Source organism: Megalobrama amblycephala, linkage group LG19, assembly GCF_018812025.1.
Source record: "Megalobrama amblycephala isolate DHTTF-2021 linkage group LG19, ASM1881202v1, whole genome shotgun sequence".
NCBI lineage: Eukaryota > Metazoa > Chordata > Actinopteri > Cypriniformes > Xenocyprididae > Megalobrama > Megalobrama amblycephala.
The window spans coordinates 14,587,008-14,610,055 of record NC_063062.1 but is presented as its reverse complement, the minus strand read 5'-3'; the positions used below and the strand labels follow the sequence as shown (position 1 = coordinate 14,610,055).

Below are 23,048 nucleotides of genomic sequence, written 5' to 3'. Positions count from 1 at the left end.
GCAGATGCTGATGTTTCTAGTAGACATCTTCTCTTTGCCTGCCTTCCTATTTGGATCCCACCCAGGACCTGGTGTTATGCTGATAATTGGCCTGTCCTGTAAATTCGAGTTTCTCACTTGGCTGAACTGCTACCTCCACAGTAACTGTCAGAGAGGTGGGAGGAGAGCTGGGGGCAAGGAGGGAGGAGGGCACGGGCTGTTATGTTATCACCCTCAGGAGAGTGAGCAAAACCTCAATTAGCTTTCCGTGAGCATGGCAAGAAAGTTATTTCACCGACGAGACAGTGCAAATGATATTTTGAGCGGGTGTGAATGGGTGCATCAAGTCTAGCTGGAGAGACGTGGACTGATGCATACTTTTTTCATTATCAAATCTATAAACATGACAAATAAAGTGACTTCCCCTTTCAAATGGATATTAGACATGCTATGTATGTTTGAACGGAACTGTATGTGCCCCGCATCTGTTTTGTATGTGTATTTTCCCTTCTCTAAAACGACCGCGTCAGAGAAAGCGACCAGACGGGGCTGAGTTATGTTATTTATATTTAGCGTGAGTAGACAAGGGTGAATTCCAGTCTGTCTCTGTCGCTGGCCAGATCATTGGCACTTTTCTGGGGAAAGGACAGGAATATAGAGAGAGAGACAGAAGCAGAAATAGGGAGACGGAGAGAGAAATGGGCACAGCGTATCCCACTGTCCCTCCTTGTAATGAGAGGGTGCCGAGGTGCAGTGGCTGCTCCTAATTACTACCAAGCAGCTGCAACCGCAAGGAGCAACGGGCCCTGCCGGGCCGCAGCAGAAGCCCACCAGTATGAAGAGAGAGAGAGAGAGAGAGAGAGAGAGAGAGAGAAAAAGGGAGAGGCCACAGTCGCCCCAATTCACCCCGGTCACCCCTTGCTCCGTGCCGCTGCCACACCAATTGGCTTGCACCAGCTCTGTCTGCCTCATCAACTTCTCCGGACCGAAATTGCAGGGTGGTGTGTGGGAGCTGCGTCTGTAAATATGGCTGGAAATGTGTCCCAGTCCCTTTTTATGGCTGTGTGTCTATCCAGGAATGCTGGGACAACATGTTTAGCCAATGAACAGATGGCCCAAACTAAGCAATAATCAAATGGGTCTTTCATGCCTGTTGTGTTTGTTGTGTACAAAATCATGAAGGGATTCAAAATTTTCTTCCATAACATGAACTACCATTCAAAAGTTTGGGGCGGGTGAGATTTTTTTGCTTATCAAGGCTTCATAACAGTAATAGTGTGAAATATTATTACAATTCAAAATAACTTTCAAAATAAAAATACAAAATATTCTTTGATGAATATAAATCGAGAACAGCATTCATTTGAAATATAAATCTTTTGTAACATTATAAATATCTTTATTGTCAATTTTGAGCAATTTATAGCATACTTGCTGAATAAAAGCATTCATTTCTTTGTAAAATGTAAAAACTCTTCTACGGACAAGGATTAGGGCCGAGCAATAATAAAAAAATAAAACCATCTTGAGATTAAAGTCATTATAATGCAAGATTAAACTCGAAAAAAAAAAAAAATCAAAATACAATGTCAAGAATAAAATCATTAAATGTCATAATGTTTCTCCAAATTCATTGATTTTTTTCAATGAGTTTATTCTCAACATTTTATTTTGATTTTTTCCTCGAAATTTAACATGTTTTTTCTTGGACTTTATTCTCAAAATTTAATGATTTTATTCTCAACATTTCTCAACATATTTTGATTTTTTCCCCCTCAAATTTAAGTTTAGTCTCGCATTATAATGACTTTAATCTCGAGATGGTTTTATTTATTTTTTTTATTATTGCTTGGCCCTAATCCTCTTCGGTAAAAAAATGTAAGAAATGGAGCATGCACGATAAAATATCCAATATCAAATTATCCAATAAATTAAAAGCCTGTAATAACGATCACTAACTGATCTGTTGCCAATATATCATGCATCACTCGTTTCAAACAAATGATGTACTACAAAACTGCTGTTGAGCTAGCATCTCAATAGGTTTCGAGACACACATGGCTACTGTGAGCATTAAAAGAAGAATGATGTGCATAACAACTACTGACCTGCCGGTTCCTCTCATCCATGATCCGCGTGATCTGTATCTTCTTCCGTCCCATCTTGGCGTCCTGCTTGGTCTCTCTGACACCCCGAGAATATCAGAAAAACACGAGTTTGTCTGCCTTCACTCCCCTAGCACATTGTACTCCACTCTTTCTTCTCGAGTCTTTCTCTCTCACTCTCTTTCTGTCTGTATCTTTTACCTGAGGTGTCCACACCACGATCTGCGAAACAGAATGAAAGAAGGAAAAAGAAAGAAGGAAGATAACAGAGACAGAAAGGGAGACAAAAAAAGAGAGAAAACACATTATAATAAATGTGAAAACTCAAAAGTGGAGGTCTGATGCAGATGAGAACGGATGAATGCACCGTGTTCCGCTGCCTGATACATGCAGGAAGGATATAAGACTGAGAGCCACAATGATTTCTTATCTTCACACCTGCCTTTCTTCAACAGCTGGAGATCGACCCACTCACATGACATTTATTATTAGTTTAAAAAAACTAAATCTATATCTAACACTGACCTAATCTTTAACAATCCTAAGAATAGAATATAAGATAAGATAATAATATAATATTATTTTATAATGAATACAATGTAATCCTAATACATTATAATGTTGTGATGCCTAAATTCACTTGTAGCATTTAAAACAATTTTTTTTTTTAGTTTAGTGTTTTTTTTGTGTTTATTCAGACCAAATATTATATAATTATAATCTACTTTTATCTGTTATCAACAATAAACCCCAGCCATAAATCATACTGTAAATCCCAACGCTCCAAATAATTAATTGGTTTGAGTAGGACAAACTTAAATTAAACAAATTAGTTCAGTCAAATTAACTTCTCTGAGTATTTAGCAGCTATTTTTTTCTTTCAGGTTCACAGAAGTGATATATTTTAAGCAAACTGAACTGTTTCATTGTTTTGAGTTTAATGAACTTAAGTTTAACTGAAACTGTGCAGGGATTTCTATTTCCAAGCATGCTTTGCCCATGGCACTCGAAAGGGAGAGTGAATGCTAAAGTTAAGCGTCATATAATGTTTGTTTGTTTTGTGCAAGATTAATGTTAAGTGGGAGATTTAGTAGTGATTAATGATTTGTTATGCTAATTTAGAAGAGTTTCTGTTAACGTGGGTTTTTGGAGAGTTACCATTATGGTGACAAGTGGTGCATGTGGCTTGGTTTGAGAGCAAGTATGTTATACGCTTTATATATAAATGCATGAATTAGTGTACTCAAACATTTTAAGTCAAGAACAATTAAAATGTATGAGTACAAAATAAAAAAACTGCCAGTTCTGCTTACTTCTGCAACTGATTGACTCAATTGTTTTAGATTTTGCAAAATTATTTGGGTTTACAGTGAAGAATATAACTGATTATTGGTGCTGGCTAGAATTTTTATATTGCTGCATTCTTAACTCGAACGCTTTGCATACCCTCCGTAAAACAACTATGCAATCCTATCTGTCACATGCTCCATCAGAGCTTTCTCTAGTCTGTAAACGCCCTAAAACAAGCTTTACTAAGTATCATAATGGCATCCCTGCAGTTACATAGCTGTTTAACAATGATTGACAACTATGTGACAGACAGTTAACATAATGAAAGTAAGCAGACTAATAAGTATAGACGAAAACCATGTGGATGCTTCCTGCTGACTTCAGGCTTAAAGAGAAGCAAGCCCTAGCAGATTAGCCAATATAACACCAATAAGCAGGTCATAAAGTCATCTGTCTGGTTTCAGAATGCACACGGTGCATAATGTCTCTTCGGTCATCTCGTCCTGTTTTCTTTACTCATTTCCCTCCTTCCCACGTATATCTCTCTGTCTTGTCTGCATCTCTCTCTGACACAACCTAGGACACAAGCACACACACACCCTGCCTCTGCACAGCGTCTCGGGAGACAGCAAGCAGGCCTCATTCTCCCTCTCATAACCCCGGCTGCTGCCAGCTCTCACTTCTAAGATGATTAAGAGTGCACCCAGTCTCAGGCTGACATTAGTTTAAATCCTCTGGGCCAGATGAGGCAATTCACACGTGAGAGAGCGTGGAATCCAAGTCAAGAAGGTTCAGAGCACAGTTTGCCCCCGGGGAGCTCACGAGTCGCCCCCGCTCCGTCTTCTGTCCCTGTCTCCCCTTGCTAACCTGCCCACAAAGAGCCGGCTACCTCTCAGAGGAAGCATTCATCATCTCCGTCCAGCATAGACACAGATGAACACGTAAATAGAAAATGCCTATGTAACCACATCTCACATCTGAGAGACGCTGAGGGAGGGCAGAAACTCTCTCCTCCAGAGAGGCAGAAAGACCACGGCGTGCTTTGTAGCCACACGATGCCAGCAAAAAGATGTAGAAGTTGATGACCAGGAGGCTGCGAGTGACCCACAGGAAATAAACACTATAATTACAGGCTGAACAGAAACGGGTGTTTAGGTGTCTGCAGGTCTCTATTAGGAGTGAGATCACGCTGTCTGTCCACAGAAGGAAACTCTGACAACAGGCAGGCAAAATCAGACATTTCCCTATACCGCATCACGCCAGAGCTGAGAGACCGACACTGTTCTTTCTCAGTCACCATGTCCCCCAGCAGGAAGGAAAAGTGGTCGGCTCTTCCTTCGACGCTCGCCCTCACGACATGTGCGCGTTGTCTGTTTTGAGTGCCATATTCAAACCCTCATTATGGAAATGCGTTTAGAAAAGCTACAACAATGGGAGTTTTGCGGAGTGATCAGCGTTGGGCTGCTCAAAAATCTGGATCGACAGAGGGATTATTAATTTACAATGCAACCCCGGCAAATGCGTGTGCTCTAAAATCATGTTCTATTCACTGCCGACGAACAATTTCAAACTCGAGAGATTAAAACCAAACGGTTTCTTATTTGTTAGCTTTTTAATCAGTCAAACTGAAATGAAAACATTTGGATTAACCATTCGAAGCTTAAAAGCTTCTTGATTGAAAATTTGCATGGTTGAAGTTGAGGGCTTTATCTGTGTTTGTGTGCACATAACAATGCTGTTCTGCTTATCCAAACACAGCAAAACATAATTACACGTATCCAGGCTTGTTGCTCTAAATCGTATTTGTGAGCTGTCATGCCCGTCTCGGAGACTGTGGGTCCAGAAGCGTAATGCATTGTGTCATGACATTTCTGTCAACTTAACAGACATAGACAAGCTACGGTCCTGCAGCGCAGACAGGCTGGGTGAAGCTCTGAATGACTTGTATCGCGCGAGCCAGAATGGGACTCTATTACAGCACGAGTGTTGTTTTGTTGAGCGTGAGTCTCTGTTTGTTTCCCTGAGACGGTCTGGCACACTGGTGGAGTGGTAGTGTCTTGTTCAGAGATACAGGAGAAAGGATGTCATTTGGCCCTGTTTCACAAGGCCTGGATTAACTCAGGTTGTCCATGAGCCTAGAGATTTGTTCAGAAAAATCACACTTACAATTATAGAATTCATTACAATTTATGGAATTATAGACAGATTTACAAAAAAAAAAAAAAAGTTCAAGTCAGCATGAAACGAAAGTTGTGATTGCCTTTTCTTCCTTATATTGACGTATTGATATCCATGTAAAAAAGCTTCTCCAACTAGAAAAAATTTAGGGTGGGACTTAATTGGATCGTCATGCAAAAATAATGTTGTGCATGGTAGTGTTTTCAAAAACATCAATATTTTGATTTGTATCAATACTGAAATAAATATCTGAAACATTCCAATACTCCTTTTCTGCAGTATCGATACGCCGATACCATCTGCACATTCTCCTCTCTTTTTTCTCCGACTGTGAGTTAACAGTGTGACACACACCGCCTCCTGTCATTCACTCGTTTCATTCGCTCCAGTTGAATAGTGCTTGTATTGTGCATAATTCTACTCATTCCCACAGGTTTCGTGCTCACATCAAAAGCACATGCACCACTGATCTATATAAGTGGCGCGCACATAAAGCTGCATTTTAAACAGTTCATACTGTAAGTACCAAATTGAGTCTCATGACGTATGGTGCTTAAACATTCAAATACACACAACATTATGTCAAAATGCCCATCTTGGCCAGTATTCTGGTAAACACAGTCAGTTTGGAAACGTAATAGTTGAAAAAGACAGCGCATGTTGAGCAACAGTATATTGAATCCGTGCATAAGCTCCTAAAGTGACAGCAGCCTAATAAACCCGCTGCTGTCTGTCATGTTAATCAAAGAACAAAAGAGAGAAAATCACTTGCTGCTCTTGTAATGTTAATTGTAAGCATTAATCTGTATTTAATTTTTACAATGAAGACTATCCAGTGTTTTTTGTTTTTTTACATTTAATTATTTAATTTCTGTAGTGTTTCTTACCTGAACACTAGCCTACTGTTAGACCCACCTGAAAGACTTAAAGCCATGTTTATTTAATATGTTTCTTTATTATAGATCTCTAATCTGTTATTTGTGCTATTGTTTGCAATTACTGACTGTTTACTTGTCCTTTTTTTTTGGTAAATTTAGTTCAGTTTCAAATAAAGCCTCCCTGTGCTGTGTGAAAGCTATTGCAGGAAAATTACTCAAATTATCAAAAAAAATGATGATAATGTGATAATAATAAAAATATCTGTAAGGCAATCTATATCGCAGTTTTCCACGTGATATCGAAAGCTGTATGGAATACTGATATTTTTCAAGGTATCGTATCAAAATTATAAATTCCAGTATTGTGAAACCAGTGCATAACACTATTACACTATGTAATATTATATAATATTCCAAAACAAAAAACAAGATGGGTGGTGACTTTATAGATATTACCATGCAAAAATTTGGGGTCATGAAATATTACTATAAATATTACTATTCAACATACTTTTAAATTAAGTAATTTGTTCCTGTGAATTTTCAGTGCTCAAGACACAATATTTTCAATGCTGAAAAATATTTTTGTGGAAACCATGTTACTTCTTATCAGTATTCTTTGATGAATAGAAAGAAATAAAAACATTAAATGCATTCTGTTAATTAATTTATTTATTTATTTTTTAAATCTTCCTGACGACAGTTTTTTTGAATGGTATATTTCTAATATATATTAAAAAAAATAATAATAATAAATAACATCTCGATGCATACTGTTAATGTGATATAAAAATACTCTATACAGTACAGGCAAATTCAAAAGAGCGTTGATTCAGTGCAGTATGCGCCACATATAGAATTCGTTTTTATAGTCAAGGTCAGAATGGTTAAGATGTTTAATGTTAAAAAGAGAATAGGAAAATGCTGAAAAATGCAAACAGTGATGAATGTCTGGTGGACTTTAGCTCATTATAAACACTTGTTCTCCAATTATCTCGCTGTACTGTACTGTGTTGATGATATATTGTACATAGCTTATCTGCTACAGTCATATTTAACCGAAAGGAGCTCTGTGAGTGTATATGATAGAAACAATGTTTGTTTTACACATTTACAGTGAACTGGCATAATGTGCACGTGTGAGTAATATCACCTCCAAGCAGCTAATCATGACAAAAAAATGGAGTTTCTTAATGGTCTTTATGAAGTGCCAAGAGCATGATGATTTAATGCTGTCAATCACAATGCTAATGACATATAAATGGCTGCTTAAACCTCATTCCAATGACAACGCTTCTGGCATCCCTTCTACTCCCTCACTTCACCTTTATTCCCTATAATTAATCAGGTACAGGAGAGTGTATTACAGCTCGAGTCGAGTCTTATGTTCAAACCCCTTCTTTCCCGACAACCAGAAAAACATGTTTACCTCTCAAATCACTAAGGGCTAGTTTACCTAAAAATTAAAATTAGTTTCAATTTATCTCATTCTGTATGACTTACTTTCTTTTGCAGAACACACACGCACACACACAAAAAAAAATAAAATAATAATAATAGTGGGGTTCAAACAACACTGGACGCCACTGTAAGGACAACAGACATGTTTTGTTTAAATATCGTTTGTGTTCCACAGAAAACACACAAATAATTTATTAAAGTTCAATGCAGGTTAATTTTTAGCAAATTTTTCCACACTGTACATTTGTGATGCCTGAATAAATCCACTTGCAGTGCACACATATATAGACAATATAGTGTATTAAAATATCAACCCTATTAAAGATTACATGACAGAACCCTTTAAGGTTCTATCATAGACCCTTTTCTTCTAAAAGTGTAAAATTATGAGCAAATTTACCTCAGAGCAAGAGAAAAGATACCGTACATACTGCCCTCACAGGTGAATTCAAAAGCAAAAGTCACAGCAAAATCGCAACAAGAAAAAAAAAAAATGTCTTTGAGCTGGGTTTATAGGAAAGTAGGGTGGATGCAGTGGGGCTTTCTGGCTGTGGGTGGGATCCACTAAGAGCCTGTTGGATCACTCCAGCGCTCCAGGACATGGGCAGCAGAGCCAGCAGTACGAAACCACTGTCGATTACATCAGCTCTCCTGAATATTACACACTCTTTCACTGCACGCTATCAAGCCAAAAATGAACGGCAGAGAATGTAAAACTAAGTGAACATTAAGATAACTGAAGTGTGATGTCATTTGTGGCAACAATACAGTTCTTGAGTAAAACATGAAATAATGTATTCGCAAAAAATGCATTACAAATGCGCTCCCTTGATGTAGTGCACCTGGTCAAAAGTTTATCTTTGATTTAAACCAGTCCAGCACTTTTGAAAGCTGCTTACCAAACATTTGCAGCCACTATGATCGATAAGCAGGGAATATGTCTCTATAGGAGCAACTGCCGGGGCCTGACATGAAAATCAATAGGAGTACATGACCCACAGAATGTGCACAGCAAAGCCTATCTCTAGTGAGACATGTCCATGTGCTCGCTGCGCTGACCCTGACACCGCTGCACACAGGTCGTTCACTCACACACGGTCGAACACAGGTGCATATACGGGGGGCAAACACACTCACACACACAGGCAGAAAGAGAGAGAGAGAGAAAAAAAAGACTTCTCTTGTGTAATGTAATATATATTTGGTTTTCATGTGAGATATGAAACATGCATTTATCTAACACACCTCAAGATGTGAACAGGAGAGGCCCCACCTGACATGCTGACACTCCCTTGTCTTATAAACAAGTTAACTCCCATGTCCTTCACACTGCCTGGGAGGATTGTGTATTGTAACTGAGATGATCCCATGATGAGAGGGTCTATATAAATGTAAATGATTGCGCTGTGCGTGCATGTGCGAGTGGGCGTGAGCGTGTGTGAGAAAAACAAGCCGTGTGTTAGTGATAGGCCTCTCGCTCTCTCTCCCTTCGAAACGTGCCAATGTGAGAGTGGGAGGGCTGGTACTGGGGTCAGGCCTTTTCACACTCAATAAAACATGCCCTACTCCCACTGTAATTACCGCACACATACACACACTTGCACACTGCGTTCCCTCATCTGCCCGCCAAACCTTTACTACCTCACTTTAACACAAACCTGTCATTTTGGAGAGTGTTCCTCTAATCCCTTAACTGTATAAACTGGGGTTTCCTCAACTGTACTGAAAACATATTAAGAATATAAGCGATTACGTGGACTACAAAGAAACTTCTACATGCTGTATATTTACAGTGCCTTAAGCCGCTCAACAAGTGTGAAAGTGTTTTGCCTTTAAAAAAAAAAAGTTTGTTTACTTTATACATTCATTTTTCTGACATAAAAAATCTTGTTGCTTTATAATATAAATATTTTTGGAGCGCCAAAAAACAAAATAAATACTTATTTAGTGATGGCCGATTTCAAAACACTGTTTCATGATGCTTCAGAGCATAAACGAATCAGTGTGTCGAATCATGATTCAGATCGCGTGTCAAACTGCCAATGGCTGAAATCACGTGACTTTGGCGTTCCGAACAGCAGATTCGACACACTGATTCATCTGTGCTCCGATGCTTCCTGAAGCATTGTTTTGAAATCGGCCATCACTAAATAAGTCGTTTTTTAGTTTTTTTTGGCGCTCCAAAAATATTCTCGTCGCTTTATAATATTAATATTGAACCACTGTACTCACATGAACCGATTTAAATATGTTTTTAGTACCTTTATGGATCTCGAGAGGAAGTGTCATTGCTCCCTTTGGAGGCCTCACGAAGCCATCGGATTTTAAATAAAATATCTTAATTTGTGTTCTGAAGATTAACGAAGGTCTTACGGGTGTGGAACGGCATGAGGGTGAGTAATAAATGACAGAATTTTCATTTTTGGGTGAACTAACCCTTTAACAGCTTGCATTTCGGATATTTAACAACAACAACAACGCTGGAGAATCTCACACAGCCAAAATGACGATTGTCAGTAACAGTGATGTCACCAACCCGGGAAGAAGCTTGTTGTAGTCCCTACCAGCCGTTTTTTGTAGCCCTTCTGCATTTCTGTAAAAGAAAATATCTCCCCTTGCACTGAACTTTGTGCGTCGTAACTTTGCAGATGTTGTTTATGCTCAAACAGCAACATTACACACTAACTAAAGTTAAAAAAAAAGTGAAATCATAATCAAGGAACCAAAATAAAAGTCACTAGATCGCCAAGAAAAGACACACACTATATAGTAATCTAATTGCTCATATAAATACTATTACATTTCTTTTGAGTTAGTGGTGCACTGAATTAACACACACCATCTGTCAATATAAATGAAATATCAATATATATTTAAAAAAAATCCTCCATACCTTACTTCAAAAATGTTGTTGATAGTATAAAGTGAAACCTAGTGACAGCACTTGGAAAAATGGAGAGGGTCACTACTTTTCAGACTTCAGGCAGTGTCCAGAATCTCGGGCACCACCATGACAGCACTGTTTCCTGTGCACAGCCGCCTGAAAGCTCAACGTCCCAGAACAAGCTGTGGGCAGAGCGCACTCTCTACATCCTGCTACTCAATTTCCTGTTTTTCAAACCCCTTCAGATGACCAATAGCAGCCAGCCAGAGACATTAGAGAAAGAGCTAGACAGGGTGGGAAAGAGAAAGCCCGAGACAGAGAGAGAGAGAGAGAAGAAAGGGGAAAAAGGGAGCCATTGGGACAAGCATCTGCTCTGATCCTTCCCCTTGTTATCTTCCTGTCTGTTGGAGACTAAACAACTACACAAGTCCATCTCCTGTGTATTCTCCCACCATGTTTATTATGTTTACAACCAGAGCCATTTCGCAGGCGACTCCAGCACGCTCTACCAAGCTCTCGCTCACTTTCTATTCTTTCCATTCGTAGTGTTTTTTTTTTTTTTAAACAAGCAGCACCAGGCTTCCCTTTTTTTGGCCTCCGCTGATAAGAAGCTCAAACCTTCCCAGCTTACATAACTATGAATCACCATTCGATAACACACCAAAGAAGGATGAAGGCATAAAACAGGACAAATCAGCAGTAGACCGTGTAGAACTCTGAAATACAAATGACCAGACCGTCGACCACAAACGCTCAGCGTATTACAAACAGGAAGGGACTGATTTGCCTCCATTTAGTGTGGTGTTGCAGTTGCGGGTCTGGTGGGAAAACTTTAAGGTTCATTTGTAGCAATGCATTGACATAACAATACAAGGGGAGGGTGGAGAGCCTGGGCTTTTGTTCTCTGGCTTCTAAGAGGTGGATGTGTACCTGCAGATGTGGCGGCCCTGGCCTGGATGGGGAGGAGGCGTGCTGGTGTCTGCCTTTGTGAGTGCGCGCTTATCTTCCTCTCCAGCAGCCCAGGGTAAAGAGTCCGGTCCCTGCAGCTTCGTCGTTGTTAATGTCTTCCGATGCTAATCTGACACTGCCATTTTCCTCTCTTCCACCTCACACTTTTTTTCCTGCTGTCTTGCTTCCTTTCTGCTTTTTGCTTCCTTTCTCTTTGGCTCTCATCCTCTCATTCTTTCCCTTGTTAAAGTCTCTCAGTTTCCTCTCTCCACATTCCCTCACCTCTGTTTCCAAGGCAACTAATGAGATATAATTAATAAGATCCAGCAAAGGGGTGTGCGTGAAGAAATGAGTGAAAATGAGGCTCGGAGAAGGATCGTGTTTGAGCGCAGATGGAATAATGCTGCACGCGCTCACTCATAACAAACTTTTCACACCATGTTAACTTCCTTTTTTTAAAACATGGCTTAAGGTGATGTTACGCGGCAGGACAAATGAGTTCGAAATACATTCTTCACAAGTTGAGATCAGGATATGAGCGCTGTTTCAGGAAAATGGTACATATGTACATGTCAACAAAAAAAGAGCCCTGGAGGGGAGACTGAAATATGGGCAATCTCACGCAGGCGTGAACTAGAGATTTTCTACATTTATATTTCAGCACTTCATTATGCAAAATATATTAAAAGAACCAGAATAAAAGAATAGGGCAGGGTGTGTAGATAATGCTTGAGGAGTAAAACTAAATCATTCTATAGAAAATCTCACACACCCTCAGAGAAATAGAACTAATTTTCTCTATGGGATCAATCTGACATACACTATATTGCCAAAAGTTTTGGGATGCCTGCCTTTACATGCATATGAACTTTAATGACATCCCATTCTTAATCCATAGGGTTTAATATGGAGTTGGTCCACCCTTTGCAGCTATAACAGCCTCAACTCTTCTGGGAAGGCTTTCCACAAGGTTTAGGAGTGTGTTTATGAGAATTATTGACCATTCTTCTAGAAGCGCATTTGTGAGGTCAGGCACCGATGTTGGACAAGAAGGCCTGGCTCGCAGTCTCCGCTCTAATTCATCCCAAAGGTGTTCTATCGGGTTGAGGTCAGGACTCTGTGCAGGCCAGTCAAGTTCCTCCACACCAAACTCGCTCACCCATGTCTTTATGGACCTTGCTTTGTGCACTGGTGCGCAGTCATGTTGGAACAGGAAGGGGCCATCCCCAAACTGTTCCCACAAAGTTGGGAGCATGAAATTGTCCAAAATGTCTTGGTATGCTGAAGCATTAAGAGTTCCTTTCACTGGAACTAAGCGGCCAAGCCCAATCCCTGAAAAACAACCCCACACCATAATCCCCCCTCCACCAAATTTTACACTTGGCACAATGCAGTGAGGCAAGTACCGTTCTCCTGGCAACCGCCAAACTCAGACTCGTCCATCGGATTGCCAGACAGAGAAGCGTGATTCGTCACTCCAAAGAACACTGCTCTAGAGTTCAGTGGCGGCGTGCTTTACACCACTGCATCCGACACTTTGCATTGCACTTGGTGATGTAAGGATTGGACGCAGCTGCTCGGCCATGGAAACCCATTCCATGAAGCTCTCTACTTCTGTAGCTATTGACTCTGCAGAAAGTTGTCGACTTCTGCACACTGTGTGCCTCAGCATGCGCTGACCCGCTCTGTGATTTTACGTGGCCTACCACTTCGTGGCTGGGTTGCTGTTGTTCCTAATTGCTTCCACTTTGTTATGATACCACTAACAGTTGACCGTGGAATATTTAGTAGTGAAGAAATTTCATGAATGGACTTATTGCACAGGTGGCATCCTATCACGGTACCACGCTTGAATTCACTGAGCTCCTGAGAGTGACCCATTCTCTCAAAAATGTTTTTAGAAGCAGTCTGCATGCCTAGGTGCTTGATTTTATACACTTGTGGTCATGGAAGTGGGTTTATATTGGCACAATAACAACTAGAAGGCCACATTGCATGCTAAACCTTGGTGCTCTTAAACATGTGACTAATTCTAAACTAGTCTTGTCATTCAAAGCTGATGTCAGGCTTAAATCTGGAGGTTTGCCACTTAGATCACATAAAAGGAAGGAAGTGATTAAAAATAAATAAGTTTCATTTCACACATAAAGGACAGACTTAATTAAACATTTCCTTAAAGGGGTCTTTATACTATACTATTTGTGAAATATGATCTTAAGACATGTCCCTAGAGCTCACAGTTACTACATATGTGACTGGAGACTGTGCCTATCCTTGGCTGACCCATACAAAAGCTTTATTTGGACACTGTCAAGCACAGTTCTAAGGAACCCAAAAAAAAAAGACATTCCCAAGAAACTGACACATTTAACCTTATGTAATGGATATCAAAGCCCTCATTTGAACCCTCTGCCAATGTTTACCAGATCTAAATTTGCTTTGGTTCTTATCAGTCTGATCTCTCTCATTATCTATGTACCTGTATTATACTCTGAGATACCAAGAGGTTTGATTTAAGTGTGCGCGTGATATAGATGTTTATATACTGTTTGTTTGATGGGCTCTCTGACACTGCTGAGCAGGCAGCCATTGGGTGGTTAATCTCTGCTAATGACTGCATGCTTCATTCAACGACTCTCCTCTGATCGTGCTATATTTCCCTGTCCGGATCAATGCCAGCTGAGACCATCTTTCGTACTGCTCGTGTATAACTATAACAGGCGAGAGCTTGGTGTCAGAGGCGGGGAGGTGAGGAAAAGAAAGCCACTTCTCACCTCCAAAATGCCATCACCACATCCAAACTCTCCCAGGCTTGAACGGAAGTAATAACAGCAGGTACAATCCCATGAGAGAAAACTTCCCAAAATGCATGATTAATCGTTTTTTTGTTTGTTTGTTTGTTTGTTTGTTTTTACATATATATTCTTAAAAATTTTCCCCAACTGTAAAGAGAAATTCACATTTATACATAAGTGCATATGCGGTCACCGTTATCCATGTAATCTCAAAGGGCCAATTATCATTAAATTGAATGATTTCTGGTAAAAGAAGTCACATTTAAAATATTACTTAGATGCTACCCTTGTAATAATAAGTAAAAAATGTACTTTCTGTGATATAGAAGAGACAATTGTACATTTTTTTTTGTGAATGTGTTTGTGTTAAAGTTTTTTGGAATGAGTTATGCACCTATCTCTCAGAAAAAAACAAATATGTCAGAATATGCATTAACACCTTTGATATTTTCTTTTTCCATGACTCTAGCTCTTGTATTCAATACATTATTAATCTTTTAATACATTGTTAATCTTTTCTAAACCAATTTTTCTGGATGATTATAATTCTAGCGTTTTGTGGGCATAAAAACAAAAAAATCATTCAAAAGTCAAAAATTGCTTTCAATGTTTTTCCTTTATTATTTATGTGTTTTATGTCTTATCCCCTTGTTGTTGATGTATACTTATGTACTTGTTGTAAAGTATTTTGGGATTAATTTAAAAAAAATAATAATGATTTCTGTTCACTTTGCCTGCTTTAAAAACTTTCTTAATCTGTTCCAGTCCAATTTTGTGGCTTTAATACATCAATATATACTACACAATTTGCAATTAAAGCAGAAAAATATAAATAAATTAATAGCATAACCACTGGGGTTATACCATTGGGGTTCTTTTATTAAATGTAATCAATTACTTAATTTATAGTTCATAAAAATAATAAATGAATCAATGAAACAATTAATTAATAAATTAATTAAAAAAAAAAAACTGCAGACTGGACTGGACTGGGATGGATGGATGGATGGATGGATGGATGGATGGATGGATGGATGGATGGATGGATGGAAAATTAAACATTTATCAATCTCCATTAAGTTTGTATATGCATTTTGGGAATGTTATTCACGTCTTAGTGTTTCCAACACGATTATTTTCCACCCCACTGATATTCCAAAATATAAAATAATACACTATATTAAGTCTAAAATTACACTAGAAACAATGCTATTGTCACACATAGGATATCTATTACTTCAAATTATAAAAGCAATAAAGATATGCTACATTCACAATGAGAGAATGGCAAGCGCACACTAGACGTGCCCACAATCAATCAAGGATTTTAGCAAGGTCGAGAGCTGGGAGAGGGGCGGACTACACAAGGTGACTTTGACTGAGAAGATGCCTTAGGGGCCGTGCTGAAAAAGCCATGGAGAAAACTTCAATATGGCTCTTGTTCCCACCACTGTCCCCTCCTTGATCATCCATTACATCATTTTCTTTCAGCTTTTGCTAAATGTTTTTTTTTTAAATGACAAAGACATCTGAAAAAGTAGAAAGTCATGAGCAGAAAAGAGCAACTAGCCTCACTTAAAACTACCCTTTGATTGCACAGCCGTTAGGTGTGACGTGCTACTGTGAAGTTCACTCTTCAGCACATGGTAAATGTCATGACTGATTTAAAACAGGCACTCGTTGTGCACTGTCTATGTGTGTGTGAATATGACAGGCAATAAGAAAAGGACAAAAGAGGGGGGAAAAAAACTTGTAGTGAAACAAGAGAAGTATCACTATTCTCTTCACCAGCACCCCCCCACCCCACCCCACCCCCCTTACCCTCTGGTCGTGTGCGGTAGCAGCGTTGTAACATAATTACTGCTGGGACACTCATATTCCCAGTGATCCATTTGCGTCAGTCAGGTTTCCAAGCCGAGCCGATGAATGGATTCTCAGTTTCTCAAGGATAAAGTGATGACCCTCTCTGAACAGTTAGATCCATTTCATGTGGGAAGACCACTGTGCTGGGTGGGTGAACGTTTGCGACTAATTGTGACTGGAATCTGGGATTTTGGAGCCTATAATAAAAGTGATGGAACTCCTAGCCAGTCCAGATGTCTTTTATCAACTAAACAACTGAATACTTGAATCACATTATCATTGAAAATGTTCAACATTTATCTACTTTGGTCATCTTTCAGCAAAAAAGTGATATGATAGTTTAACACGATACAATAAACACAACACAAAATTACACTTGCTAGACATTTAGCTTCCATTATGTGACATTTTAGAAAATCATCCAAAAAAAAAAAAAAAAAAAGATTTTTTTTTTTTTTCCCCTCACCCAAGTGACTTTGTTATATTAGCAGAAAAGAAAAGTAATTTCAAAGTTGGAGAAAGTCCTTACATTTTGACATGTTTTTGTTCACATGTTTTTACAGTATTATTTTAGGATCAAAAAGTGACAGCAAACTCACAATCAGTTCTAGAAAGCCCACTTTTCACTTTTTTCCGATGCATAAAATGAAGCCTCATTCTAATTTTTTTCCTCATTGAATGTTATGTTTCACGCAGAAAAGTGTCACATCACAGGAGAAAAATGTGCTGCGAATGCAGTTTCATGTTGTCTTTAGGTATGTAACTTGAAGCACAGCTTACCACCAAAATGTCAGGGTCTTTGACTGATGTGTGATCGTCTCTGACATCATATCTACACCAGCTCACTCAACATCTCCATCAAAAGTGAAATCAAAAAGAAAGAACTGTAAGCTTGTCTTTAAAATAATTTCATCACCAAAATTCATTATGACAGTATGTCAATGCGCTGAGAGAATGTCTTGACACAAAAGTCGGCATACAGTAGGATTTTTCCCCCACTTGGGTAAGTTCCTCAAGAGTAGTTATTATTAAACTTTACAAATGGCTTTTTGACTTGCTTTTGAAAATGGTCATAGGTTGTGAAATGGCAACAATTCACAGGGTGAACTTTGGCACAAAAACATTTCACATATCTTTCATGTTTTTTTTATGAATCTGTTGATAAATGAAACATGCTTAGTGTGATTCATTTCAATTGTATGATTTACACAAAGATTTATTCTGACTTTCTTCTCTTTCTCTCAACCGCTCTCTCACACACACTAACGGCGCTATATACACACACACGCACACACATCTCTAGATGAAATGTTTGCATGAAAGCATTCTTCCGTACTTGTTGTATGAAGTGATGGCATGTGTTCCTGGCTCTCTTTGCATGACTGTCCATCAGCACAGAGAGAAAGAGTCATCACCAGATATAACTAATCCCCCACTGATGTACATAGAAGTGTCTGCCCACCCTCAGAACTACCCCCCGTTTTGCCCACAGCCACCCTGCGAGCTGTGTTAACTGGCATGGCGGTCTTTTGATGTTGCGCGGATCTCAGCTCAGAAATGATAAACAGTGGAGATGAACTGAGATTTTCCTCCTCAGGGAACAGTGGCTCATGAGTATTAAAGATGCCGTGCATTAATGCATAACATGAGCACACAACTCACAGTAACATCCTCTAGACAGATAAATCATTGAAAATTCACAATACTGTGACTGTGTTTCAAAAACTTGTGAGCCGTCTATCTAGACGATATTTTTGGGCATCACAGCCACATTTAAATTGTTACTTCTCACATCAGAAATCCTCTCTATTGCGAATCTGCAAAACTACATATATTCAAAATCTACTATTTGGCGGACTGCCACAACAACCAGTCCTAAGAAAATCATATAATTAGACTGGTCCGCTTCAGATGCGTTTCTTAGTAGCCATTAACATAAGATAAATTCTCGAATTCAAAAACAGCTGAATGGGGCACAAAGGAATGAAACATAATGTAGGAGTCTCTATTTAACTTGACAAATTGCAGCACTCTTTTACTTGGTCAATACAATCATACTAAAAATACATTTGAGTGTATTTGAGCTCTCTCTGATTATGCTGTTAGCCACAATATAGTGTTGTCTCTGAGACATGGTACAACATGATGCTCGTGGTCAATCAAGAAAACGAGAGATTCAAACAAAAAGACTAACCGCGTTGAGCTATACAATGATGCATATTCTGTCGATAAAGGTATCCAAACAGTTGCTCATCTGTCTAATAAAACACATAATATATTAAAGCGACTTTGGTTTTTCCGGAAATTGAGGGTAATGTGGTTAAAATGGCTGATTTCTCTGAATTTAAACCTTGTTGGAAACATTTGGGATAATGCAAGTACACAAGTCAACAAAATATATAACTTTGTTCTATTGGTTTTTGGATATTCTAATCCAAAAATGTTACATATTGTGCCTTTAAAGGGGATGGATTTAAAGACACAACTTTTCCAAAAGGTTTTTACCGTGCAAATTGCCAAACAACTAAGACATAGCATGCTGTCAGCATGCTTATTAAAGCACCAGAACTAAAAATATCAAATCTAAAAATATATTTTAAAAAATCTACAACTCAGTAATTGACTAACCATCTACGATGACTAAGGTAATCTCTGCACCCAAATACAACAAAAAATCCTCTCTTTAGCACTCCAGCTGTCACGGCAGACACCGAATGCCTTCCTCTGCCTGACCTGTGAGATAGTTCAGCTTTTTACAGGAAAACTTTAGAACGGCTTACAATAAATATTTGATACTATGCTCTTTCCCTATGACATTTCAATCCTCTTCAGTCCCACTGTTGTACAATACTCCATTATGTAAAAGGTTTATGCAATCTGGGCAGCATGGATGCCAATGACTCATAAAATGGGAAAGGTTGTGAACTGATGAGATTATATATATATATATATATATATTTATTATATATATATATATATATATATATATATATATAAAGATATATATATATATATATAGAAAGAGACTGATGCACAATAATCTCTAAACAGACAAACACAGACAGCGTAGCAGATTAAAAAAAAAAAAAAAAAAAGGATGAAAGATTTCCCATGAAAGAAAGAAGGCAGCACCAACAAAGCTACATGTCATTTGTTTGAAATCTAAAGTACAAAACTGTTCAGGATAAAAATGCTCCTCATTGTGTGATTTTTCAAAATGACATGATGGCAACCCGACCCATAAGCTGCATCTCTCTCTGGGGCCCTTGAAGAAAAATGCAATTGCAGAGTACCCTACAATTTTGAGAGCCTGTCACCAAAAAAAAATAAAATAAAAAAAATGGCAAGTCAAACTATTCTTAATTTCATTATGGGCTGAAACAGTAGAATCCACTTAGTGTTATTTAGCTGGAGTCTGTTGTTAAGTTTTGCAGAAGGTTCAAACCACTGACTCTTTGTTTTGCAGTACAAGACCGCCTGATGAGAAACGGTTTGAGAAAATAAAGATGAAAAGAGAGAAAAGAATGTTGCTGTAGCATACATGCTCCAGAGAGGCTGCCGTGATCATTTTTACTTCCTCCATTCAGCACAAAAACAATTTTAAAATATAGATATGCTCTTACATAAACGTCTGCTTGCAGCTGCACTGGTGTTTATGCAACGTACTGTACAATGGAGGCACTTCTTTAGAAAACGCTGCTCTTTAACTAATGGACTCTAAATGCAGTCTCTCTTAACTCTACACAATGAACTAATGTTTGAAGTGCACAGATATGCAGTCTGCGTATGTTTGCTTTTTGGTTAGTGGGTCTGTGTGGCATTACAAATAATGATTTCTTTTGGTAAGGCAAATCTTTCAGTTGCCCTATTCTAAAGAGTTTGCAAATATGCAGAGAAACAAAGTGCAAATATTGGGTTAGTGAGATGATACCGTTATTCTTGAGAGTGGCTGATAAACTAATTCATCACTGAACCGGACAGGATTTACAAACTGCTGACGTCATGTGCCACTCCATATGTTACAGTGAAAGAAGGGGCCAGAGATGTGGCATATCGGTTGATGGGAAATGCAGGTTCAAATACGGCATGCGACATGTCCCGTTTCCATCATCAATGTCAACAAAACTAGCTTAAATGAATAGTTCACTTCAGAACTAAAATTCTATCATCCAAGATGTTTATTTTTTTCTTTCTTCAGTCGAAAAGAATTTAAGGTTTTTGAGGAAAACATTTTTCTCCATATAGTGGACTTTAACAGTTACCAACAGGTTGAAGGTCAAATTGCAGTTTCAGTGCAGCTTCAAAGGGTTCTACACAATCCCAGCCGAGGAATAAGGGTCTTATCTATTGAAACGATCTGTCATTTTCTAAAAAAAAAATAAAAAAAAAAGTATATTCCTTTTAACCACAAATGCTCATCTTGCACTGCTCTGCGATGTGCCACGCATTACGTAATCACGTTGGAAAGGTCAAACACCCTTTACAAAAAAAAACAAAAAAAAAAAGTAAAAGAGCCCATTGAAGCTGCACTGAAAGTCCACTATATGGAGAAAAATCCTGGAATGTTTTCCTCAAAAACCTTAATTCCTTTTCGACTGAAGAAAGAAAGACATAAACATCTTGGATGACATGAGGGTGAGTAAATTATCAGGAAATTTGAATTCTGAAGTGAACTAATCCTTTAAAGACAAAGAGAGGGTTCTAAAAATAAAATACAGAGACAAAGGGGTCTAGTGTGACATTGTGCCAGTGAGAGTGAAGCCCTGCTGTTTGCCTTCCCAGGAATCTTTTCAGCCCAACTGTTCTCTGATAGCCTGTGGCCTGACTGGGTGGTTAGTGACGGCCTAGCTCTCTTCCCATGTGTGCACTGAAGCAGGCTAGCAGCTAAGCCAATGACAGACAGGCGATCGGCGAAGAGGGGAGGGGGGTGGCCGAGCGAGAGATAAGACCCCGGGTGTCAGAGATGCTGGCCAAGTATGGCCACAGAGCAGCTGAGATACCAGGCCCCGAGTACTATTTCACCTGGATCAGCAGAGAGAGAGAAAGCTGGCAACGAGCAGAACTTTATGCACTTACGGGTGTAGTACAACCAAAGAGTTTGAGAACACAGTGACATGACATAGTACACATGGCGAAATCAATCAATGTATAGTGTGACCTCTCTGACTTAAATACTCCACTAAAATTAACATTAAAACTTACATACAACCAATTCCAACATTAGCCCGAGACCGTATTTCTGGACCCGTATCACTACATTCGTAAAACACTTTACTGTCACATGAACATCTTATTGTCCCGTGTACTTCGCTGCGTTTTAACTGCTCAGACTTTTTACTAAGGGAGTGGCGTCATGTTTTCCTTCACCGTAAAGTGCCAGCACCAGAGGGAGGGTGATGTCATGCCTGTAAAACTGATACCTCCCTGTCCTGGCTTCTACTTCTTTCTCCTTACATGGCAGAGGTCAACTACTTCATATCAGCTCCCAAACGAATGAGCCTTTCAGCCCGTACCTATCTCGCCATGCTTTACTACGATATTGGGGTATCGGCATGGCAAGCCGATTGATAAATAGACAGACGCTGCTGACCTGTGAACGTTAATCTAATCAATGTGAAAAATCAATGAAAGGGGAAACCTAATAAAACATGCACAAGCTACAAAGATTTACTATGGTTAACTATTCACAATATTCGGTTACGCCTCAGAATGGGATACAAGACTATGGAGAGAAAATTTAAACTACAGCCAAAGCACCTGAAGCTATCAGATACCGCTGTAAGTCGAGTCATGTCATACTGGTTTTAAATCATTAGGATCTGCAATGAAAATTCAACTTAAAGGGTTAGTTCACCCAAAAATGACATTTCTGTCCTTAAGTACTCACCCTCATGTCGCTCCAAACCCATAAGACCTTCGTTCATTTTAGGAAAACAAATGAAAACAAATGAAGATATTTTTAGGAGTTTATTTTTTATTTTTTATTTTTTTATCCACCATAGAAAGCAACTTAATTACCATCATTCAAGGTCCAGAAATGTAGTAAAGACATCGTTAAAATAGTCAACGTGACTACAGTGGTTCAACCTTAATGTTATGAAGTGTCTGACATAGAACCTGGAAGTGATTTGACAGGGGACAGAAGAATTTGTTGAATGAAGTCATTATTTTTGTTGTGTTTTTGTGAAGAAAAAGTATTGTCGTCATTTCATAACATTAAGGTTGAACCACTGCAGTCACGTTGACTATTTTAATGGTCTTTACTACTTTTCTGGACCCTGAATGACGGTAATTATGTTGCTTTCTATAGGGGATAAAAAAAACTCTCGGATTTCATCAAAAATATCTTAATTTGTGTTCCGAAGGTCTTACGGGTTTGGAACGACATGAGGGTGAGTACTTAATGACAGAAATTTCATTTTGGGGTAAACTAACCCTTTAACTTAATGGTCCTTATAGAGAGAAAGCAGACTGATGTTTCTCTGAAGCTTGAGATTGTTTCCATCCGGCAACAGAATAAAAATCAAGATGGAAGAGGACCCTGCTGTAGTCGAATTCTTCAGCTGAACACCAGTAAAATAAAAGACCCATTGAAATAGCATCGTGTTGAATATGGATCTAAAAGCACGGGCAATTTCCCTCTCAGCACAGTTAAGACAAAGAGCTC

General features: G+C 38.8%; 1 protein-coding gene across 15 annotated transcripts in view; it reads right to left on the bottom strand.

Moving 5' to 3' along the window:
* Positions 1 to 23,048, bottom strand: part of mef2aa (myocyte enhancer factor 2aa) — a 103,731-nt gene that overhangs the window by 63,757 nt on the left and 16,926 nt on the right. For all 15 annotated transcript variants that reach the window (XM_048168323.1, XM_048168319.1, XM_048168320.1 and 12 more), the window contains one exon: positions 2,088 to 2,306. In XM_048168323.1, the coding sequence (XP_048024280.1) occupies positions 2,088 to 2,141 (54 nt within the window). In that variant the 5' untranslated portion in view covers positions 2,142 to 2,306. The remainder of the gene's footprint in view (positions 1 to 2,087; positions 2,307 to 23,048) is intronic.